Source organism: Perca flavescens, chromosome 7, assembly GCF_004354835.1.
Source record: "Perca flavescens isolate YP-PL-M2 chromosome 7, PFLA_1.0, whole genome shotgun sequence".
Classification (NCBI taxonomy): Eukaryota; Metazoa; Chordata; class Actinopteri; order Perciformes; family Percidae; genus Perca; species Perca flavescens.
In genome coordinates, this window is record NC_041337.1 from 3,949,223 (window position 1) to 3,971,464 (window position 22,242).

A 22,242-nucleotide genomic window follows, 5' to 3' on the forward strand; every position below is an offset into this window, starting at 1 on the left:
TACAGTCAGGGGCGTAGCACCAGACCCTGGGCCCTATGCATAGGCAGTCCTGATGGGCCCCCATGTTCCTCAACACCCCCACCCATTTATCTGGCCATAGTCCTGGATCCTCTGGCAAAAACTGGTCTGCACTGCTCTACCTACTTTCCAGTTACTCATCTCTCATTTCCACACTGTGCTCAGAGCAACACTCATGCTCCCTGCTGTTCACTTCCATCATCCTCAATCAGATGTTCTCTGTAATCTTTCTCTATGAAGGATACATCTGATATTAACCTCTTATCCTACTTGTAACCTAATATAATAAAACACACTAAGATGTTAGTGTTACTTAACTCCTTTCAGTCAAAATGGCTAAACATGGTTTGCTTTAATTTTGATATAAGCTTCCCTTGTTTCAAATCCAAAAAGGAGGCTGAGAGGTCTGTTGCTCCCTGGTGGGACAGTTTCTGAAACTGAGGGCCATGTGTTTCACAATGTTAACATCTGCTTCTACTAAATCTGACATAACTATAATGTTGACATATCTGTATCTACCGATGAGCTACCAAGCTACCTATGACACTGATTAGCCTATTATTGCTAATTATAGACATTATAGACTATTAATTTAAATTTAAACATGTTTTAAATTAGGCAATTGCAATGGTGTTATATGCAAACAGCATTGCTAGTGTAGTTTATTTATTTAGCCTTTACCTCAGATTACAAGTATAACCAAATTATCATTTGAAAGTGTATGTTCTGCTTTTTATATGGGTTGTCTCAAGTTTGTTTATAGCACTAACAGTCACGGAGATATTCAAGCAGTTTAGCACCATGGATTTCGTTTTTTAGTTTGTGCTCACCTTTCTTTGAAAAGAAGTCAGTTACCAATTGTTTACCCTCATTTTGTTTGTCTCTCCTTCTCCTGTCTTACCATAGTCTTTTTTTGTATACAAAATGTAGTCAGTCAATCAACCAAGTTCTTCAGCCAATACACTAACTTTACATTTCATCTGACATACATTATGAAATTTAATTAGGAAATGAAAATATCCAGGTGAAATAAAATATATTACAGACTTTTCAAGGGCCCTCTCTCCCCTTGGGCTCTGGTAATCGGTATCGGTTTTAACGCCAGTCCGATGCCCCTGTGGTGGAATACTGTAAAAATGTCAAATGTTACCACTTTTGTTCAAAACTAAATGCTGACATTACAGAATGCATGGTGTTATACTGTAAACAGGGGCGTCGGACTGGGGATAAAACCGATACTGAAACACGGATAAGTGGCGGTGTGCTAACATTACCGGCTAACCAGCTGGCCTTTAACGGTGATTGACTGCACAAACAGTTGTCCTTTTCCGATGTTTAAAGTGTAAAGTGCAGGTTAACCACCACAACCAATTAATATGTAAATAAGGTGCTCAATATGTATGTATTTAAACATTTCTGTTTTAAAATGCGTTAAAATAACATTTATTGGGGTTTCTTCAAAGGTAGCATGTTTTTTTCAGTAACTTGGGGATGACGTCATAAGAGGGAGTAGCAACCCATAGCGGGTACATAGACAGGCCAACAACGGGACAATTTTATCCAATTTTGCCATCTTATTCATCACTAAATTCACTTCTCAGAACGTTTTAGGTGGGAAATTAACTGCTTAGATTTCAAATATAGGCAGTCTTCCTAAAACGGTTGCTGAATTGAGAATTTGCTTAAATGTTTTCGGAGTTGAGAAGCTCCATAAAGTAACGCGACAACCAGCAGCGCCCGCCTGTCACTGTCAGTGTTGGGACACTTTTAACCTGTAAACTACAGCACTTTATAAAAAGACTTTATATGCACTTTATAAAAAGACTCTATGCACTTTATAAAAAAGACTCCATGCACTTTATAAATATCTCAATGCACTTTATGAGAGGCTCTAGGCACTGTACACTTAAGCTAGGTTTTGCACATTTTATTTTATTAGTTATATTTGTTTAATTCTTGTATGGTTAGGTACATGTTGTTGTATGTCAGGTAGCCTACTGTATGTTTAAATGTATAAATTGTAATTTGTAAAAACTTAATAAAGCTCTTTAAAAAAGAAATCATAAGATTGACGAACTTGTGGTTAACGGTCTTTTCGGGGCTAAACTCAACAAGCACCTGACAACTATGGAGCTAAAAGAGTCTCAATAAAGATAAATGCACACACTACATTCACACATGCACACACAGGATTCATACATGCACACACAATATACACAACCTCGCTGGCCAGCCGTCTTTCACACACACACAGACACACACACGGCCACACACACACACACAGAGCCACAGCGCAGCAGGCAGAGAAGAGAGTGGGTCACAGAGGCAGCAGTAAAATCAGCCCACTTCGTAGCCACAAACCTCACCCAGGCACCAATCAGCCGTTTGTCCTGGTGGACCCTCTGCCCTGTTTCAGATGTACTCGTACATCCCGCAAAAACACAATAGTTTACCATTTTAGCTAGGTCGCCGATATAACTGCTAGCCTACTAGCAGACTAGCTAACGGTAACTCTAGTCTTGGACATGCGCGGAGTTTGTGGGGGGGCAGGGAGGCACTGCCCCCCCTGGTAGCTGAAACGGGTAATTGCATTGTTTCAAAAATGAGTGGAATAATTACTTCTGACATAACCAGATATTTTATAAATACTTTAAAAACACAAAACAACTAAATGGGGATAGGTAATACATCTGATTTCATATACTGCTTTCGTAAAAATAATATATTTTCAGGGCTCTGCCTTTCACCTGAGACCATTGTCGACGCATATGCAGGACGCAAAAAACAATAATTTGTTGCACTAGTCGGGACATCTTACCGTGCCAACGTTACAATAAAGGTTGCCTAAATGCCATGTATATAAATTTGCTGTCAGCTTACTAATTGAATGCGCGTTTTGTGTAGATTTGGACTTTGATACATTTTATTTGTCTGTCTATTGTGCTCCAACACAGCCGTGCCCACAGGCGTCAGTTTGGTTTGAAATGTGCTGGGGACAGAGACGCATTCGGAGGTACATTTCCAGAAGTGCTGGGTACAATGACGCATACGTTTTTTTCTCTTTCGCGCAGGTCAGGTTTAATGTACGTAAACAATGACCAATGATTACCAAATTTCTCTCTAATATTGCTCCTCATAACCACGGAAAACTGTCAAAAAATAGAACCCAAAGTCCAATTATTATGGACGTTATCTGACATTTAGCGTTTCTGCTTCACATTTTCAGCTGTTGGTTGACTCCCAACGGTTCTCATGGGCTTTATAAGTCCTAACATGAAAAAGCTTAACGTGGTTTAATATACCTAAACAACGATCAATCATCACCACATTTCTTGTTAGATTTTTGACAGTTTTCAGTGGTTATGAGGAGCAATACGAGAGACATTTGGTAATCATTGTTTAGGTACAAGCTTTTTCCTCGCCATAGCCTGTCAAGTTCTTTTGACAGGCATAAGTGATCATTTCAAGATATGGCCATGATACATTTGGTGATAGTTGTTGAGGTACATTAAACCACGTTAAGCTTTTTCACGTTAAGCAGAACAGGCAGCGTTGTGAACAGAGAAGCGTACAGCCTGCGCAGCAGCAGAGCGGCTGTGTCTGTGCCTGCCCTGTGGGGACAGATATTGTTGTGGATTTTTTGCATCTGTCGCTCAAGAATTATATGCGTGATGGACTTCTTTTTTTTAACTAAATTGAGCTTGAGGTTTTAAATTGTTACAATGTAAATTCAAATCTGCTTAAAAAATAAACCTATGTTTATTTAGCATGTTTGTTTTGTCCATATGTGATCGTGCTGTGTTCCCCAGGTCTCAGTTGCTACAATTAGTTTTTTTTTTTTCCCCTGGCTCGAATGTCAAACTCCGCCTATGGTCTTGGAGTCCCTCTTATGACGTCACACCCCGCCTAGTGGAAGGGAGGGGGAGTGTTTAAAACCACTGTAAAAAATACCAACTTTTCATAATATATTCAGCATTTTGTTATAAAAAGCCATACAAAACAATGGTGGGCGGCTCTAATCTTTATGTTTAATAAGCACATTGCTTAACTTCATGAAAAATTTAACCTGCAATACACTTTAATCAACAGGATTCCATAAATAAACTAAATAGATTCCCGTTGTAAAAGTGCACCTGCAGAGGACAAATGCAAATTGCTGGATTTCGGGGGGACAACTCTTGTTCTTTTCTGATGTAGTTAACACAAAGACAGTGGTGGCACAATCTATGGGCAATTTATTGTGACAAAAGGATGCATAGGCCTACTATTGGAAATCAACATAAGGTGTATTACAGTTTTTCAACATACCAAAAAATCCCCTCCCTGATTGTTATCCAGCCCAGAAACCCCCAAATCCCCTCCCAACTGGAAACATGTTTCTCAGTGGCAAAAAAGGATTGTAGCAGAAAAAAATGCATACATGCCACTTCAGCCTATAATGTTCATGAGAGTAGTATGATGGAATGCTGTACCAAGAATGAAAAGAAAATGCTGACAATGGCCAACAGCTATCTAAATAACAATGTAGATATAATTTACATTCACATTGATGTGACTGAGCATAATAACAGTAGCTTAAACATTTGGCACTATTCTGGTAACAATAAGGACATTACGCAATGATTTGGGAGAATTCAGTTGAGGTATTCATGGAATTCTTTATCAGTATTTACGTCATTTAATGGAATGACATTTAAAATAAATGAAACTTTTGTTTCCTGTTACCCCTCTATTACAGTGTTGGCATATCCTGGACACAATCAATGGAGAACCACCAAGGACACTTCATCATTTGTTTTTGTTTTGCATTTTCCAAAAGAAATGGGGCTTCTTTTGAATCTTGAGGGAATTTTGGAAAAAATCAGTAGCACAAAAATCAACACAAGAATCCAAATATTACAGCTACCAGTGTTTTGTTACAGCAGGCAACAACAGTTATTCACTTCACATGGAAAAACATGATACATCTGACAAAAATCACAACTACTCACTGACCACCCTCTACACAAGACATGTTTGAACCCTGAAATCCCCAAAGTTCCTCCTAGCTCACTAACGAAGTTGCAAAACCCAACTTTGAATTCAACTATCAACAACATGAACTTTGAGGAAATTTCAAAGAAAAACCTGCATCCTAAAAATGGAGGAGTATTTTCATACTGTGATAAAATACTTTTTGAAAATTCATGGGAAAGCATTCATGAGTAACATTTCAGTCACAATGTGCTGTGAAGTGCTGGCATGCATCAACAAACGGCACCATAACACTATCAACACTATGGGAGCTTGCATATTATTTTACACAGCACTAACCAAATGTTTCTAACCTCATACATTTATAAAATGGCTCCAAAGCAAACACTCATTGACAACAAATCTGCCCTAAACCTAATTTAAATTGCACTGTGCCATGACACCAAAATCAAAGATATTAGATTTAGTTTATTTAAAGTGATAATCCTGAAGATCACACAAAAGTGTGAAATTTGGCAGATGTGTTTGACACGTTTGGTGAATGCTTTAAATATATCCAGGACAAGGGCATACAGTTGAATTACATCATCCATAAGAATATTTTTCTGATACATGACCTACAAAGTGCTTCACTGTAATACATCACATCAGTACAAGTTTGCATTACTTCAGTTGCCCAGTGTTCCCCTGCTATTCCATTTTTGTTCAGAAATAATCCATGAAATAAATGCATATGTGAAAGACCATTTATATCTACAGCTAATAAGTAGCTAATTCAGGTAGAGCTACAATCAAACCGACACTAATTAACACTGTAATGTGTAATGAATTATTATTTTTTTAAATCAATGACGTTACTGCAAGGCATTCATTAAATGCACTCTAGTTACTGACCTACTGCATGCCCTGTCAATTACAGACTATTTGTTGTTCCCTTTATTACAAAAATGGAGGAAGTTAGCGAGCAACAGTGAACAAGTAATCATGACACCAAACCTTCTGAGTAGTAATGTGAGAAAGCATTTGGGATTTAACATCAGAGATGGAATAATTGTGGATAAAGGTGAGGGTGGTTGCTCCCTTTTAAAAATGCACCTGCATTACCATTACAACAAATGTGAAGGTTTCACACAGTAAGGAAATTAATGAACAAACATCCCTTTAACCTAGTTTGTGTTTAGAATATATTGGTTGCATTACAGTCAATTCAAACATATGTGTTTGTGACTTGTGGGTATTTGTACTTGTTCATTCATTTGAACTTGATTTTTTGAAACAGCAGCTAGTGGTGAAACAATGAAATAAACAAGGATTTGATAATATAATGGTAACAGAGCTGATAGGATAGGAATAATGGCTGAAACTAGAAAAAGAAGACCCATATTTAAAAAAATATATATTTTAAAGCTGTGCTTAAGAGGGCCCATAAAAACATTGTGCTGAAGAATAACCACCACCATCCCAAAACCACATACCAAAATCTACTCAATACCCACCCAAACCCATTGTAGAAAAATACAGAGCCAACAATAAAAACAAAGAGCTCAGCTATTTGTTCATTATTAAACACTAACTTGTGTCACGGTGGATTTAATATGAGTTCTGGAATGAGTGGTCAAATATATCTCAGACAAGCTGACATACAGAGTAGCCAAGACAGTGGAAAAAGTGCATTTATCACTAGTCTACACAAATATAAAGAAATGGATACTGGATTATTTTGGCCACAGTTTACAGAAAAGACACAACACACAGCAAACGGCTGTGCGCATTTTGTGTCAGGTACAGGTTAGACATTTATGTAAGCCGACTAGAGTGACAAATCCATGAGTTTGACACCAAAACACTGCATAGCAATTTATATTACTTAATATTACTATGAGGCAGGATTTCACTACTCTGGAAAGTGAGGACATTGACAATCATTTCTACAATTTATTTTGTAAAAAGCAGCTGTCAGGGATGGATGACAAATATTCATCCATTCATTTAGCTCAGCATAGACTGCTCTATTGGTAATCCTGCTATAGTTGCACTAAACCTGTATTGAACTTGTATTTTTGATGTTTGAGAGTGTTACTGAACTACAGAGCTAAAAAGAAAAAAATACAAAAAAAGACGATTCTAGACGGATAAATCAATTATTCTTTAAAGATTATCTGCATAAGCAGTAGGGCTGAGTATCACCAGTGATTTCTTGAATCGATTCAAATCTGATTCACAGTACCGATTTGATTTCCAATTGGATTTGATTTAATTATATACTGATTTGATTAGGGATATTTTAGTTACGATACCAATTTTGCTTGGATGTACAAAAAGATTTTCAGATGCTGTAAATTGTACAAGAAACCCTCTAACCTGGTGCATTAATTAAAATATTAATGTTGTCTTTAAGAATTGACCCCATAGCTGTTACATAGAGACAGAAAAAAACGTGTGCTTTCTTAAGTGCAGAGGATGTGATGCAGAGACAGTATACCCAAAGCCCTACATGGCCTAAATGGCCAAAATCTCACCTAACTTTGGAGGATTCCTTAGATTGTCTAGTTTCATTTGATACCAATGTCTTCAGTCTACTTTTAAAACGGAGCCTCTTAAAAGATCAATCTGTTTCTGAATCGTTATCGGATCACTCACACTGAATTGGAAAATCGATTTCTTTTAAACCCAGCCCTAATAAGCAGTGCCAATTTACTATAATATACAAAATATATCTTGGAATAGTGACAAGCATGTCGGGCACCTTGAGCCTGTGTTTGACTCGGTACTACCACGGACATACATGGACACATTGACAAACTGACAGCATAAGTGCAGCACAGAAAGCGACAGGTCCTGAGAGGAGATGGAGGTGGTCACTTGAAGGCTGACTGGAGTTCTTTGAAAGCAGCGCGTCTCTGTTTCTGGTCCTCGGCCTGCTTCTTCTTGGCCTCCTGCTCCTGGCGGATTTCTGCCTCAAAACGGCTGGACTCATTGATGGCCTGGACCTGTCAAACAGCAAATCATACACCTTACAGGTGAAACTGAATTTGAATTACCTTAGACAACACCATTTAATATATAGACAATATAACTTTAGTCACAGAATACTACAACTACTAATAACAACAACAATAATAATAATACTAACTAGAACTGCAACACACACACACACACACACACACACACACACACACACACACACACACACACACACACACACACACACACACACACACACACACACACACACACACACACACACTTCTAATAGCTGTATTCTCAGACTGTACCAGACGGTATTACCGGCTTGGTTCTTAAAGCCTGTGCTGACCAACTAGCACCTGTATTCATGGTAATAGTCAACCTCTCACAGTCTATTATTCCCACCTGCTTTAAACAGTCAGTCAATCATAGTCCTTGTTCTGAAGAAAGCCCATAGCCCTTACATCTGTGGTAATGAAGTGTTTTGAGAAGATGATTAAAAGATTCATCACATCCTCCTTACTTGCCACCCTAGGCCCCTTGCAATTCACATATCGTCCCAACAGATCCATCATCATAGCATACATGCTCGACAAAGCGCTAGCCCACTTAGACACCAAATGCAGAAATTATGTTAGACTGCTGTTTGTGGACTACAGCTCAGCATTTAAAACACTAATCCACCCATACTGGCGACTAAGAGACCTAGGTCTGCACTCCTCCCTGTGCAGCTGGGTCCTCAACTTTCTAACCAGCAAGACCCAGGTAGTGTGAGTTGGGCCACCATGTCTCATCCCTGCTTATCCTCAGAACCGGAGCCCCCCAAGGCTGTGTACTGAGCCCCATGCTGTACTCATTATACAGTTATGACTGCATGGCCACATCAGACTCCAACTTCATTGTAAAGTTTGCTGACAATACAGCTGTGGTGGGTCTGATCACAGATCATGATGAGAAGGCCTACCTCATGGAAATCAACCACCTTGAGAATTGGTGCTAGGAAAACCGAGGAACTTTTTAAAACACTTGTGTTAGTGTATTGACTGTAAAAAACAAACTGTGTTGTTGTACAAGATGTCTTGGGGTTCATATCACTCAGGACCTAATATGGTCGCTCCACATCACCTCCCTAGTGACCTCCGATGCGCTTCCTGCCACTTCAATGCAGCAATGCTGTGGAGGTAGACCGATCTTAAGCAAGGTGTGTAGATCTATGACCATATATAGTTTATGAAAACATCTGTTTATTATTCTTTATATATTTTATTATACATTATATTGTTTTGAAAACCTTTATTTATTTGAGAACTTATTGGTAGTAATTTGCAGCAATGTTTTATTTCATAACCTATTTTATTAATTACAATTAATTTAAAAGTCTGTTTAAAATTTAAAAATGATTGCTATTTACATAACTTCATAAAAACAACAAGCACATTTTTTGTGCTTCTTTACTTGTCGGAAGTTTCGCATTTTTTCTCTTACTGTGTCAAATGAACTGAACCGTGACTTCAAAACTGAGGTACGTACAAACGTTGTGTACCGTTACACCCTTAATTTGAACCCTAATATGAAATATGACACTGTATATCTCTTTTTTAAAACACTTGCGTTAGTGTATTGACTGTAAAAATTTAAATGTACTGTGTTGTTGTACAAGAAGTCACTACTACTACTTACTTTGGCTTCAAAGAAAGTCTTCGCTCCCTTGACCCCCTCTGTGGAAACGTCGATTTCAGAGAGGCGAGCAAGGACACTGAGGCCGCTGTCCTCTGCCAGCTCTCCAGCTGCTGCCTTTTTGAAGATGAGTAGGAACTGAGGAGGACAGGAAGAACAGAAATACATGGATGTAGACAGAAGGAATATCACATCCTCTGACTGATTCTAATTAGTTTTTTTCTGTTTCACCTCTCTGAAGCTAAGCTTGTTGTCCAGGTCCTCGTCCACCTCTTTGATCATGTTCTTCAAGCCGATGTGGGTCTGTGGAGCTCCGAGCTTCTCCATCATCAGCTTCAGCTCCATCAGGTCAATGTAGTTGTCTTTCCCAGAATCATACCTTGACAGAGTAGAAAACTGGTTTGTTACAGCTCCGCTACAGAGCTGAAGGAAAATACACACCTACCACCAAGTGCATGCTGTGCAACTTTTAAGCCTTGCATAAAGTTTGGGTTTTATTTATCAAGGTTTTGAGGTGTCTGTTTAAGTATCAGGCTTCTGCCTGTAGCCCATTATAATGACTAGGGCTGCAACTAACGATTATTTTAATGGTTGATTAATCTGTCGATTTTCTCGATTAATCAATTAGCTCTTTTTTATATAAAATGCCAGAAAATGGTGAACATTTTTGGCTCGTTTGCCAAAGCCCAAGATGAGATCCTAAAATGTCTTGTTTTGTCCACAACCCTTAATATTCAGTCATAGGAGTAAAGAAATTAAAAAATAATTAAAGAATTTTTTTCATAAAAAATGACTCACATCGATTTATCAATTCTCAAAATAGTTGGTGATTAACTAATCAAATTGATTATTCTTTGCAGCTCCAATAATGACAAATGAATGGAATATGTTTGTGATGTTTACGCCATCAAAAATTCTTCTAGTACCAGTTAGTGCTGACTAATAAATGGCCATCATAATCGAGAGCTGTAAGAGCTTGTGGCAGCTGTTGAAGTGTTGTTTGAAGAAGTAGTTGTTTTCCCCATGTCTGAAGGTGTGCTCCAGATATGGTTACCACCTAGCCCGGGACTTTAACATATTAATTGCCAAGAGAGCCAGTATTCTCTGATAGGTTAGGGATATTAAGAACTTTGGGTTTTGAAAGTCTTTTTAAAATGTTATCAGTTGGAGGAGAAGCAAGAGACACTAAGTGCCTGTTCTGTTGTGTGCTTATATAGTGCCTGACCTATAGTTGTGTTGCAGGGAAGTTAAAGGCACCTTTTAGCTGTTAAGTAAGTTAAGTACGCTATTTTCGTAAAGGTCGGCAAATGATTTGACTCTGTTCTTAAGCAACATCTTTGTAAGTCTGTCTCTACGGGCTAGTGGTAGAGCAGGATTGTTACGGAAGGGGTTATTCCCCTGTGTAACATTAGTAAGCATTTGTGGCGGGATTGTACAATCACAAACAATTTGGAGGTGTGGTTCATAAAAGTATTACTTTTTGTTACTAATTTACTTAGCTTGCATTTACCTTCACAAAAGTGTTCGTTTTGCCACTGGAAGGTAAATACAAGCTGGACAATTGCCCTATTAACTTACATTGTAGCTTGTTTTGCCGTTGCCAACTGCAGCAATCTTGCTTAATACTGGACTAATGTTAAAGATTGTTGTTCCCATCAGTCACTTAGACACAAAAACGTTTAAAAAAGTTTACATCATCTGCATATAACAAGGTGATGTGGTCCACGCCCCCAGAATGACCCCTAACTTGAAGGAGTGGGATCTTATTGCAATAGCTAAGGGCTCAATTGCTGTATGATGAACAATGGCAGTTACAGTAATAATAAAGATAATGGAACTATGACTAGAAATAGTAGTTGTAGTAGCTCATGGCGTGTTTTCCTGGTTTTAAAGACTGCATTACAGTAAAGTGATGTCATTTTCTTAACTTACCAGACTGTTGTAGCTGTTCTATTATTTGCCTTTACCCACTTAATCATTATATGCACATTACTGATGATCATTTATCAAAAATCTCATTGTGCAAATATGTTGTGAAAGCACCAATAAACAAAACTACAATATCGCTGCGGTATCGATATCAAGGTATTTGGTCAAAAATATCGTGATATTTGATTTTCTCCATATCGCCCAGCCCTACCATTAAATAACACAAAATCTCATCTGTCATCATACTGATGTAGCTTTAACACTTGATAATACATTAAATATACAAACAATGCGCAGTTTATGATGCATTTTTCCCCACTCAGTCATTATTTGAAAAAGCTACCTCACCCTCTAAAGGCTGGAAAAAATTGCAAGGGGAGAGCAATAATTTCCTGCAAACTTGATGAATGGAATATTGAATAATCATTTTTGATTGTTCAATGGTCTTAAAAAGTCCAGTAAAGCGTGAATTTGGACGGTAAAATTAGCGCTAGCTTTACAGTGGAGTGTTCAGGCAAAGTCAAAACAATGCAGCTTAGAGCCAGCCGCATGTGTACAATATAGCGGCTGTGGATGAGAGGTGAACCATCACCTTATCGTGGTGGAGAGGTTTGTGTGTCTCTGTGAACCTGAGGGCTGTGTTGTCTGGAGCTTTGTGCTCCTGGTAGGGTCTCCCAAGGCAAAGTGGTCTCAGGTGAGGGGCCAGACAAAGAATGGTTCAAAAACCCCAATGAAAAAGCTAAGCAGAGATGGAGTGACCCTGCCCGGAGGAAGCCCGGGGCCCCCGTCTGGAGCCAGGCCCAGACGGCGGGCTGGTCGGCGAGCGCCTGGTGGCCGGGTTTGCCACGGAGCCCGGCCGGGCACAGCCCGAACAAGCTACGTGGCAACTCCCTCTCCATCCCATGGGCCCACCACCTGTGGGAGGAACCGTTGGGGTCGGGTGCGATGCCACATGGGTGGCAGTGAAGGTCAGGGGCCTCGACGGACCAGACCCGGGCGGCAGACGCTGGCTCTGGGGACGTGGAACGTCACCTCTCTGTGGGCGAAGGAGCCGGAACTGGTGCGGGAGGTGGAGCGCTACCGGTTAGATCTGGTAAGGCTTACCTCTACGCACAGTCTTGGTTCTGGAACCATACTCCTGGATAGGGGTTGGACTCTTTTCTTCTCCGGAGTTGCCCAGGGTGTGAGGCGCCGGGCGGGTGTGGGGATACTCACAAGCCCCGGCTGGCGCCGCTGTGTTGGAGTTTACCCCGGTGGACGAGAGGGTCGCCTCCCCCACGCCTGCGGGTTGTGGGGGAAAACTCTGACTGTTGTTTGTGCATATGCACCAAACAGGAGTTCGGAGTATTCGGCCTTCTTGGAGACCTTGACTGGAGTCCTGTATGGGGCTCCAATGGGGGACTCCATTGTTCTGCTGGGGGACTTCAACGCACACGTGGGCAATGATGGAGACACCTGGAGAGGCGTGATTGGGAGGAACGGCCTCCCTGATCTAAACCAGAGTGGTTGTTTGTTGTTGGACTTCTGTGCTAGTCATGGATTGTCTATAACGAACACCATGTTCGAACATAGGGATGCTCATAAGTGTACCTGGTACCAGAGCACCCTAGGCCAAGGTCAATGATCGATTTCATAATCGTTTCATCTGATCTGAGGCCGTGTGTTTTGGACACTCGGGTGAAGAGAGGGGCAGAGCTGTCAACCGATCACCATCTGGTGGTGAGTTGGGTCAGAGGGTGGGGGAAGACTCTGGACAGACCTGGTAGGCCCAAACGTGTAGTGCGGGTAAATTGGGAACGTCTGGAGGAGGCCCCTGTCCAACAGACTTTCAACTCACACCTCCGGCGGAGCTTTTCGTGCATCCCTGTGGAGGCTGGGGGCATTGAACCCGAGTGGACAATGTTCAAAGTTTCCATTGCTGAAGCTGCGGCGAGGAGCTGTGGTCTTAGGGTCTTAGTTAGGGGCGGTAACCCACGAACACCGTGGTGGACACCGGTGGTCAGGGAAGCCGTCCGACTGAAGAAGGAGTCTTTCCGGGATATGTTATCCCGGAGGACTCCGGAGGCAGTTGCAGGGTACCGAAGGGCCCGAAGGGCTGCAGCCTCTGCCGTGAAAGAGGCAAAGCAGCGGGTGTGGGAGAAGTTTGGAGAAGACATGGAGAAGGACTTTCGGTCGGCACCAAAGTGCTTCTGGAAAACTGTTCGCCACCTCAGGAGGGGGAAGCGGGGAACCATCCAAGCTGTGTACAGTAAGGATGGGACACTGTTGACCTCAACTGAGGAGGTAATAGGGGCGGTGGAAGGAGCACTTTGAGGAACTCCTGAATCCGACTAATACGCCCCACACGTTAGAGGCAGAGCTGGAGGATAATGGGGATTGTCGTCGATTTCCCAGGCGGAAGTCACTGATGTAGTCAAACAACTACACAGTGGCAAAGCCCCGGGATTGATGAGATCCGTCCAGAAATGCTCAAGGCTCTGGGTGTGGAGGGGCTGTCCTGGTTGACATGCCTTTTCAACATTGCGTGGAAGTCTGGGACGGTGCCAAAGGAGTGGCAGACTGGGGTGGTGGTTCCCCTTTTTAAAAAGGGGACCAGAGGGTGTGTGCCAATTATAGGGGTATCACACTTCTCAGCCTCCCTGGTAAAGTCTACTCCAAGGTGCTGGAAAGGAGGGTTCGGCCGATAGTCGAACCTCGGGTTGAGGAGGAACAATGCGGATTCCGTCCTGGTCGTGGAACAACGGACCAGCTCTTCACTCTCGCAAGGATCCTGGAGGGAGCCTGGGAGTATGCCCAACTGGTCTACATGTGTTTTGTGGATTTGGAGAAGGCGTATGACCGGGTCCCCCGGGAGATACTGTGGGAGGTGCTGCGGGAGTATGGGGTGAGGGGGTCTCTTCTCAGGGCCATCCAATCTCTGTACAACCAAAGCGAGAGCTGTGTCCGGGTTCTCGGTAGTAAGTCGGACTCGTTTCAGGTGAGGGTTGGCCTCCGCCAGGGCTGCGCTTTGTCACCAATCCTGTTTATAGTATTTATGGACAGGATATCGAGGCGTAGTCGGGGTGGGGAGGGGTTGCTGTTTGGTGGGCTGGGGATCTCATCGCTGCTCTTTGCAGATGATGTGGTCCTGATGGCATCATCGGCCTGCGACCTTCAGCACTCACTGGATCGGTTCGCAACCGAGTGTGAAGCGGTTGGGATGAGGATCAGCACCTCTAAATCTGAGGCCATGGTTCTCAGCAGGAAACCGATGGAATGCCTTCTCCAGGTAGGGAATGAGTCCTTACCCCAAGTGAAGGAGTTCAAGTACCTTGGGGTTGTGTTCGCGAGTGAGGGGACAATGGAGCGGGAGATTGGTCGGAGAATCGGCACAGCGGGTGCGGTATTGCATTCAATCTATCGCACCGTTGACGAAAAAGAGAGCTTAGCCAGAAGGCAAAGCTCTCGATCTACCGGTCAGTTTTCGTTCCTACCCTCACCTATGGTCATGAAGGCTGGGTCATGACCGAAAGAACGAGATCCAGAGTACAAGCGGCTGAAATGGGTTTCCTCAGGAGGGTGGCTGGTGTCTCCCTTAGAGATAGGGTGAGAAGCTCAGTCATCCGTGAGGAGCTCGGAGTAGAGCCGCTGCTCCTTGCGTCGAAAAGGAGCCATTTGAGGTGGTTCGGGCATCTGGTAAGGATGCCCCTGGGCGCCCCCCTAGGGAGGTGTTCCAGGCACGCCCAGCTGGGAGGAGGCCTCGGGGACAGACCCAGGACTAGGTGGAGGGATTATATCTCCAACCTGGCCTGGGAACACCTCGATCCCCAGTCGGAGCTGGTTAATGTTGCTCGGGAAAGGGAAGTTTGGGGTCCCCTGCTGGAGCTGCTCCCCCCGCGACCCAACACCGGATAAGCAGACGAAGATGGATGGATGGATGGATGGGTGGATGAGAGGAAAGTTGATTGCCTTTTCCCTTCGTGCTTACTAAAACTTATTTGGTGTGGTGAGAAAAATGCGCACACAGACATTTACTTTGTGTAGATGGCTGTGGGAGGTTTTTTGGACTAGCCACTGCAGCACACAACACGTTGCTCTGAACCTTCAGGTTGGTGACAGGTCAATTTTGTATTTGTGTGTGTGCGCAAAGTTTTTGTTATGTCCTGGGGAAGTTTATTTTTCGTTGTCCAGCGGGGGAACTTGATGTCAAATAGTGATTGTCAGAAAGTGACTTTACTTAGCACCTACTTGGTAATAAACCTGATTTTGATTATAAACCAACCAGCTTTTGATAAGACTTGCATTGACCAGACGATTTTCTGTTTGATTAGTTTGATTATGGACACACTTACTTTCCCCCCAAACAATTCCACAGATATCAATGATCTTTGCACATTAGAATGATTTCAACTCAGAAGAGAAATGCTTAAACTGCAGATGTCTAATTGGGACTGAACCCTGTGGAGATGGCTGTACAAAGAGTATTTGTAAGTAGTGCATTTAAAACTCTCTGGACAGGCCTGTACATGACAGCAACCTGAAGACTCTTGACAGAGCATGACACAGAAACAGCCAGAAGTCACGCACATGCAAAAACAAAACCTCAGTCAATCTGAGCAATGGTCAGTGTTTCAGGGTTTCCTGTTGACTAAGCCTAAAGCTCTTTAGCTAAAAGTAGGAGCACGGTAGCCCCTAACAGCAAGGGCACCAGCAGAAAATGTAGGGGCGCACAGCTTGAATTGACCTGCTACGCAATTTTTCCCATTCAGAGTATTTGTTGGGCTTTTTGGCCTTTATTTGATAGGACAAATGAAGACAGGAAAGGGCGTAGAGAAAGGGGCAACGACATACAGCTAAGGGCCATGAGCTGGCATCAAACCCGCAGCCGCAAGGACTGAGCCTTAGTACATTCGGGCTACCAGGGTGTCCCACATTTTCCCCATTTTAACCGTATTACTGATAAAATGCTTCGGTTATAAATACAGAAACTACAATGTGCTGTTTAATTCTAGTTTACAGTCACATTTTAATTGAATAGTGCTTAACAAATGCACATTCCGAAATGTAAAAGTATTATTACGGTCAGTGCAAAAAAACAAACATGAAGTTACTTTAATGTCATTAAAGCATCAGGACAAGTAAACAACATGTACTTATCATACTCTGCCTTAAGGTCGTTTTATGCTTCTTCGTCGAATCGACGACGTTCCCCCGCAGACCCCTCTGCGTCTACGCCGGACCCTACGCCGTAGCCTGACGTGCACCTCTCGAAAAATTTAACTACACTGCATGTCGCTCGGCCGTGGCTTGGTAGCGTTGCAATTCCCCTGACTCATTTCCTGGTTCTCCTTCTCCATAAACAACATGAAATCAATGAGAGGGTTAACCTTTCCTGCTAAAGATTTCCCACCCTAGTCAGAAAACACAGTCGAGACACTGTTTCTCTCACTATGAGTCTAGAGTTGGTACTCGCTCCGAAGCAAAACACCGTCACTCTCTCACTTCTCAACACACACACAGACACAGACACAGACACACACACACACACACACACACACACACACACACACACACACACACACACACACACACACACACACACACACACACACACACACACACACACACACACACACACACACACACACACACACACGATAGCGCTTTGTGGAGCCTCTGCAGAACCATAAAACAGCCTTTAGAGCACATCCACCTGTAGGACACTGGAAGGCTCTGACGATCAACGGCCGGTTGGGGCCTCCTTGATCCATTACCCTGACAGAACCACATCTACAGCCTACTTGGTATTTAAACTCTTCCAAGCTTGGGATCCCTTGTAGCTCACCTGGTAGAGCGTGCACCCCATGCAGTCTTTGCTGCATGTCATCCCCCTCTCTCTCCCACTTTCCTGCCTGAATCTGTCCTATAAAATAAAGCCCCAAAAAACCTCTTCCAAGCTAGATCCCTCCATACTTATTCTAATGAGGTCGTCCACTGTGTCTAAATGCAGGGACCCTCTCACATCAGATTTAATCCTCTTCAGATGCTAATACTTTAAGGTACTGGCCCCATGGGCCACCAAGCCCCTAAATTGGTGGCCCAAATGTAAACTTAGAAAAAAAATACAGCCTTCCTTAACTGCAACACTTCTATAAATGAAGACACAGAATGAAAATGTAGCCTAGAGTTATTTAAATTGATTATGATTTTATTTAAATTGCAAAAAAATCTAATTTCAAATTTAAAACTCAAGTTCTTTGTAAACATACTGTATAGTCTCTTTTTTGACCCCCCAAAGCAAATAAATAAGTGAATGAACATGCAATCAAGCGATATCCCGGCAGATGAAATAACATCCATCTGAATAAATAAAATCTGAGACCAAGCCAACATTAGGGTTGGGCATCGTTTGTATTTTAACAATTCTGATTCAGAAATAAACTGTTTACATTTTGAATATAGGCAGTCTTATGAAAATCATTGCCGTTATGTTTTATTTGCGTGCGTTTTCTTTTAGTTGTGTGTTGTGTTTTATTTGCGTGCATTTTCTTTTAGTTGCATGCTGTGTTTTATTTGTGTGCGTTTTCTTTTAGCTGCGTGTTGGGTTTTATTTGCGTGTGTTTTCTTTTAGTTGCGTGCTGCGTTTTATTTGCGTGCGTTTTCTTTTAGTTGCGTGCTTTGGCCTCTCAGGGCCACCGTAGTGAGGCAGTGATTGGTGGGCGTTTTTACAGCAGATACAGATGATGGATCTTTTTCACTCCTTTTTCAGTGCCCATAAGTTTTTGCTGCTTAATTTTGGGTGTAAAGACCATTACAAAAAATATATATATAAAAAAAAAAGTGTATATTGGAAAATCTTAGAATGTGAAGAAATTTAGTTTGATTCTGTTCTCTTATTGGCAGTGTGCACAAAGTGCAGTTACTGCTCATGGCCACATGGTACAAAGTCCCACTCCAAACACGTATGTAAAACTACTCTATTTTATTTATTTTTTTTATTATTTTTTTTTTTTTTTTAAATCAATATTTTCTTTAATAAGGTTTACCCACTAAAAAAGTGAAATAAAGTCTGAAAAGGGGCTGAAAACACATCTACCCAAATTCTTGATTTGGCCTTGCCCACCACCGCTGCTTATGCTCTTGCTGGGTAAGCTTTGTTTGTGCTTTCTAGCATCTACCTGACAATGAATGGAAAGAATGGAAATAACGCTTGGCAGTGGACCAGACATTAAGGTAGTAAGCAGTGCTCATCTAGATGACTAGAAACATTGGAGATTCAGCCATGGCTTACAAGTTAAGTTAAGTGGCGGCGGAATGGCCACTCTGTGACACAGCCCCCTGCTCGGGCAGCCCGCTTGCTGAGCTCGGCAAGTTCGCAGTCTGCAGTTATAGTCAAGGTCAGATATTTTAGGGGAAATAAACATAAGAAAACCCCATTTTTGAGTGGAGAGGGACTTTAATGTCAACCCTCCTAATCCCAAAACCTGCCAGCGGGTTTGAAAACGCAAACAGCGCCAAACCACAGCGCAGTCTAATGTTAAACAGAAAATACTAATACCACACTGTAAAAATACTCTGTTACAAGTACAAGTCCTGCAGTGAAAATACTTTTTTCTCGTATTCTTTTATATATACTTTTATATATTTATGTATACTTTTTACTCAAGTAAAAGTATGTATCATCAGGAAAATGATCTTAAAGTATTAAAAATAAAAGTACTCAATGCAAAACTAGTAACTAAAGCGGTCATGTAGTGGAGTAAAAAGTACAATATTTCTCTCTGAAATGTAACAGAGTAGAAGTAGAAAGTGGCATGAAAAGAAAAGACTCAAGTAAAGTACAAGTACCTCAACATTTGGACTTAAGTACAGTACAATGTACTTAGTTAACAATCCAAAACTGGTTTTAAGTTTGTAAAAATGTAAATAATTCTGTGTGAATGATGTATACTATAAAAAATATTTTTTCCTGTATTGTATATACATGTCTACCCTTAGGGAAATGTTAAATTATCTGATACAACTGTTTTTCTATTTTCTTAATACATTATTAATAACTTACTTTTATGCCATTATAACTTTGTTTACACTGCTTACAAGACATTTAGCTTCTGACCATGGTTGGTGCTTGATACCAGACTTGCAGACAGAGTGAAAAATTAGCTCACAGTGAGCAATAATGGAGCAAAAAACGATCCAAAACGGCTTGGTTTTCAGAGGGTTAATGCACATTTGATATTATTTATTTACATAAGACAGACTATGTTATTATTTTAATGTTTGCTGCAAACAAAAAATGCATAGTGCAGCTCATTTTGTTGTTTTCAATATAAAACTTGGTGTAATCAGTTAAGTGTATTAGAGCTGGACAGATTAATCGATTAGCCATTTAATTGATTGCCAACTATTTTGGTAATGATTAATTGGTTTGAGTCTTTTTTTATAGGCCTATAAAAAAGTAAAACAATTTCTGATTCCAGCTTCAATGCAAATCATTTCTAGTTACTTCCACTTCTCTGTGACTGTAAACTGAATATCTTGTGGACAAAATAAGCCATTTTTTATACCATACAACTAATCCATTAATCGAGAAAATAATCAACAATGAAAATAATCGTTAGTTGCAGCCCTACATTGTATGTTTTAGTACTTTTTGAACATTTTGTAAACCAAACTGAAATCATCGTTTTTTTAAGAAGTGGCCTAACGTGGCCTACGTCAGCAAACTGCTAACTCAACTTCCTTATATGAGCATTCTTAAACTACTTCCCTGTTAGGCCTATTGTTATATCAAATTTAAAAAGGGAACTAACCTGAGGCAGGAGGCATGTTTAAGATTTACCCTCTCCTGTCATTAGCTACGTTATCGATGTTCATCCAGACATACACACTCACGTTTTGAACATCCTTTCCATGTCTTTGATCTGGTTTCGGGAGAACTCTTTGAACTCCGTGTATGGGTTGAAGACCTTCATGCTAGGCTGGCAGTGCTCACCCTGCCCCTCGTTCAGCTCTTCTCTCCGAATCAGCTTAGCGCCGAGCTCAGAGTCTGCATTGGCCGTACTCGGTTTCTCTTCCGACCCATTCTGGTACCCGCTGACGTCCACAGCAACAGGATCCTCGGCTCCTTCTTCGATCTGGAGCCGACGACTGAGCTTGGACGAAAGTTCGTCTGTGGCCATTTTCAAATTAAATGGCTAATAATCAAAAGATAGCGTTATCTTAGGTTACCTTACTAACTACACTAACGTTACAGAAGAAGGCGTCAGCGCACAGCCTTAAAGACAGCCTTCTGTCCTGTTATCCCGCCCCCGTCCTCGCCCTATAGACTCTGTAGGGGTGTTTCTGGCAAGAGCCGAAGCAAATTAATCACAAATATACTTATCTAACTTTTTTTTCCAGGCTTCGAGCTCCAAGTTCAGACAAATAGCCTCCCTACACCTTAGGATGTTGTCAGAAACAGTTTAGAATTCTGACGCTTCTTCTTCTTCTTCTTCTTCTTTCTTCTTCTTTTTTCGGTTTTATGGCGGTTGGCAACTAACTTTAATGGTGCATTACCGCCACCAGCTGGACTGGGGTGTGGTACTGGAGTCTAACCTTTCCAAATATGAAGAAAACAAATGAAACAAAACAAACAAACAAAAACCAAAAAGGAAAACTAAATTATTTTAATTAGTCCTGTATTCCTCAGGAAGCTAAATACATATTTAAAACAGATTTCACCTGAGCTTCTTTGTAGAATGTCCTCTAAGTTTAACCTTATTTGTTTTCCTTGCAATTGTGAGATTAATCTTTGTCTTTCTTCCTGATATTTAGGACAGTGTAGAATAACATGCTCTATAGACTCTAGACTACCACAGAATACACAGTTGCCATCAGCATGCTTCTTCATTATTAACAAAGTATTATTTAATGTTGTGTGTCCATACCTCATTCTTGAAAATACATCCTTCTCCTCCTCCTTGCGTCTGTTCATATTTCTGCTCTTTTCCACTTTATTCTGGATATTATAAAACTGTCTTCCAGTCTGCCCATTGTCCCATAATGTTTGCCATTTTCCCTTAACTATGTTTTTAACCAAAAGATGCAACTTTTCAACATTTGGATTGGATTGGATTTGGACCTTGCTCCTCCGCCTCCACTTCAACAGCTGGCCACTCGTCCTCCTCCATCATCTCAACTGCCGGGCGCTCCTCCTCCTCCACCTCAACCCCTATCATCCTCTATCACCTCCTCCAACAACGTTACAATCTCCTCTGGAGGTCCTCCTCTACCACCACCTCCGGCTGCAGCAACATATATTACAATATTTTTTGTAACATTACTTGACATGACAACTCAAAAATGGAGTATGCTCTTTGCAAGAATGAATGCAAGTTAAAAAATAAACAATGATTTTGCTCAGTTTTGCACAGCATCCAAGTGGCACCGAGGAGTAAGCACCTGAGTTTTTTTTCCTTCTTTCTTGAGAAAGAGCAGTGGCTTGTAGCCCAGTGCACTGAGCTTCTCAAGCTGCAAAGGCACACTGCTTAGTTAAGAATTGAAGTTGTTTAATTATAAAAACTTTGCATAATTTCTGTATGACTTGTTCGACCTGAAATGTGACAATTTAGCCAGTAAAAGTCTAAGTAAAACAAAAAAAGAGATTTTTACTTTTGAGAATTGTCTATTTCTCTCACAACTAGCCCCTAGTGCTAG

General features: G+C 41.4%; 1 protein-coding gene across 1 annotated transcript; it reads right to left on the reverse strand.

The window, feature by feature from the left end:
• Positions 1-4,233: 4,233 nt before the first annotated feature.
• Positions 4,234-21,056, reverse strand: efhd2 (EF-hand domain family, member D2). The gene is made up of 4 exons (XM_028582125.1): positions 20,440-21,056; positions 9,868-10,015; positions 9,640-9,774; positions 4,234-7,982 (listed from the first exon to the last, which is right to left on the reverse strand). Exons 1-4 carry the CDS (start codon positions 20,724-20,726, stop codon positions 7,851-7,853), a joined length of 702 nt encoding a protein of 233 aa, XP_028437926.1. The 5' UTR covers positions 20,727-21,056; the 3' UTR covers positions 4,234-7,850.
• Positions 21,057-22,242: the final 1,186 nt, after the last annotated feature.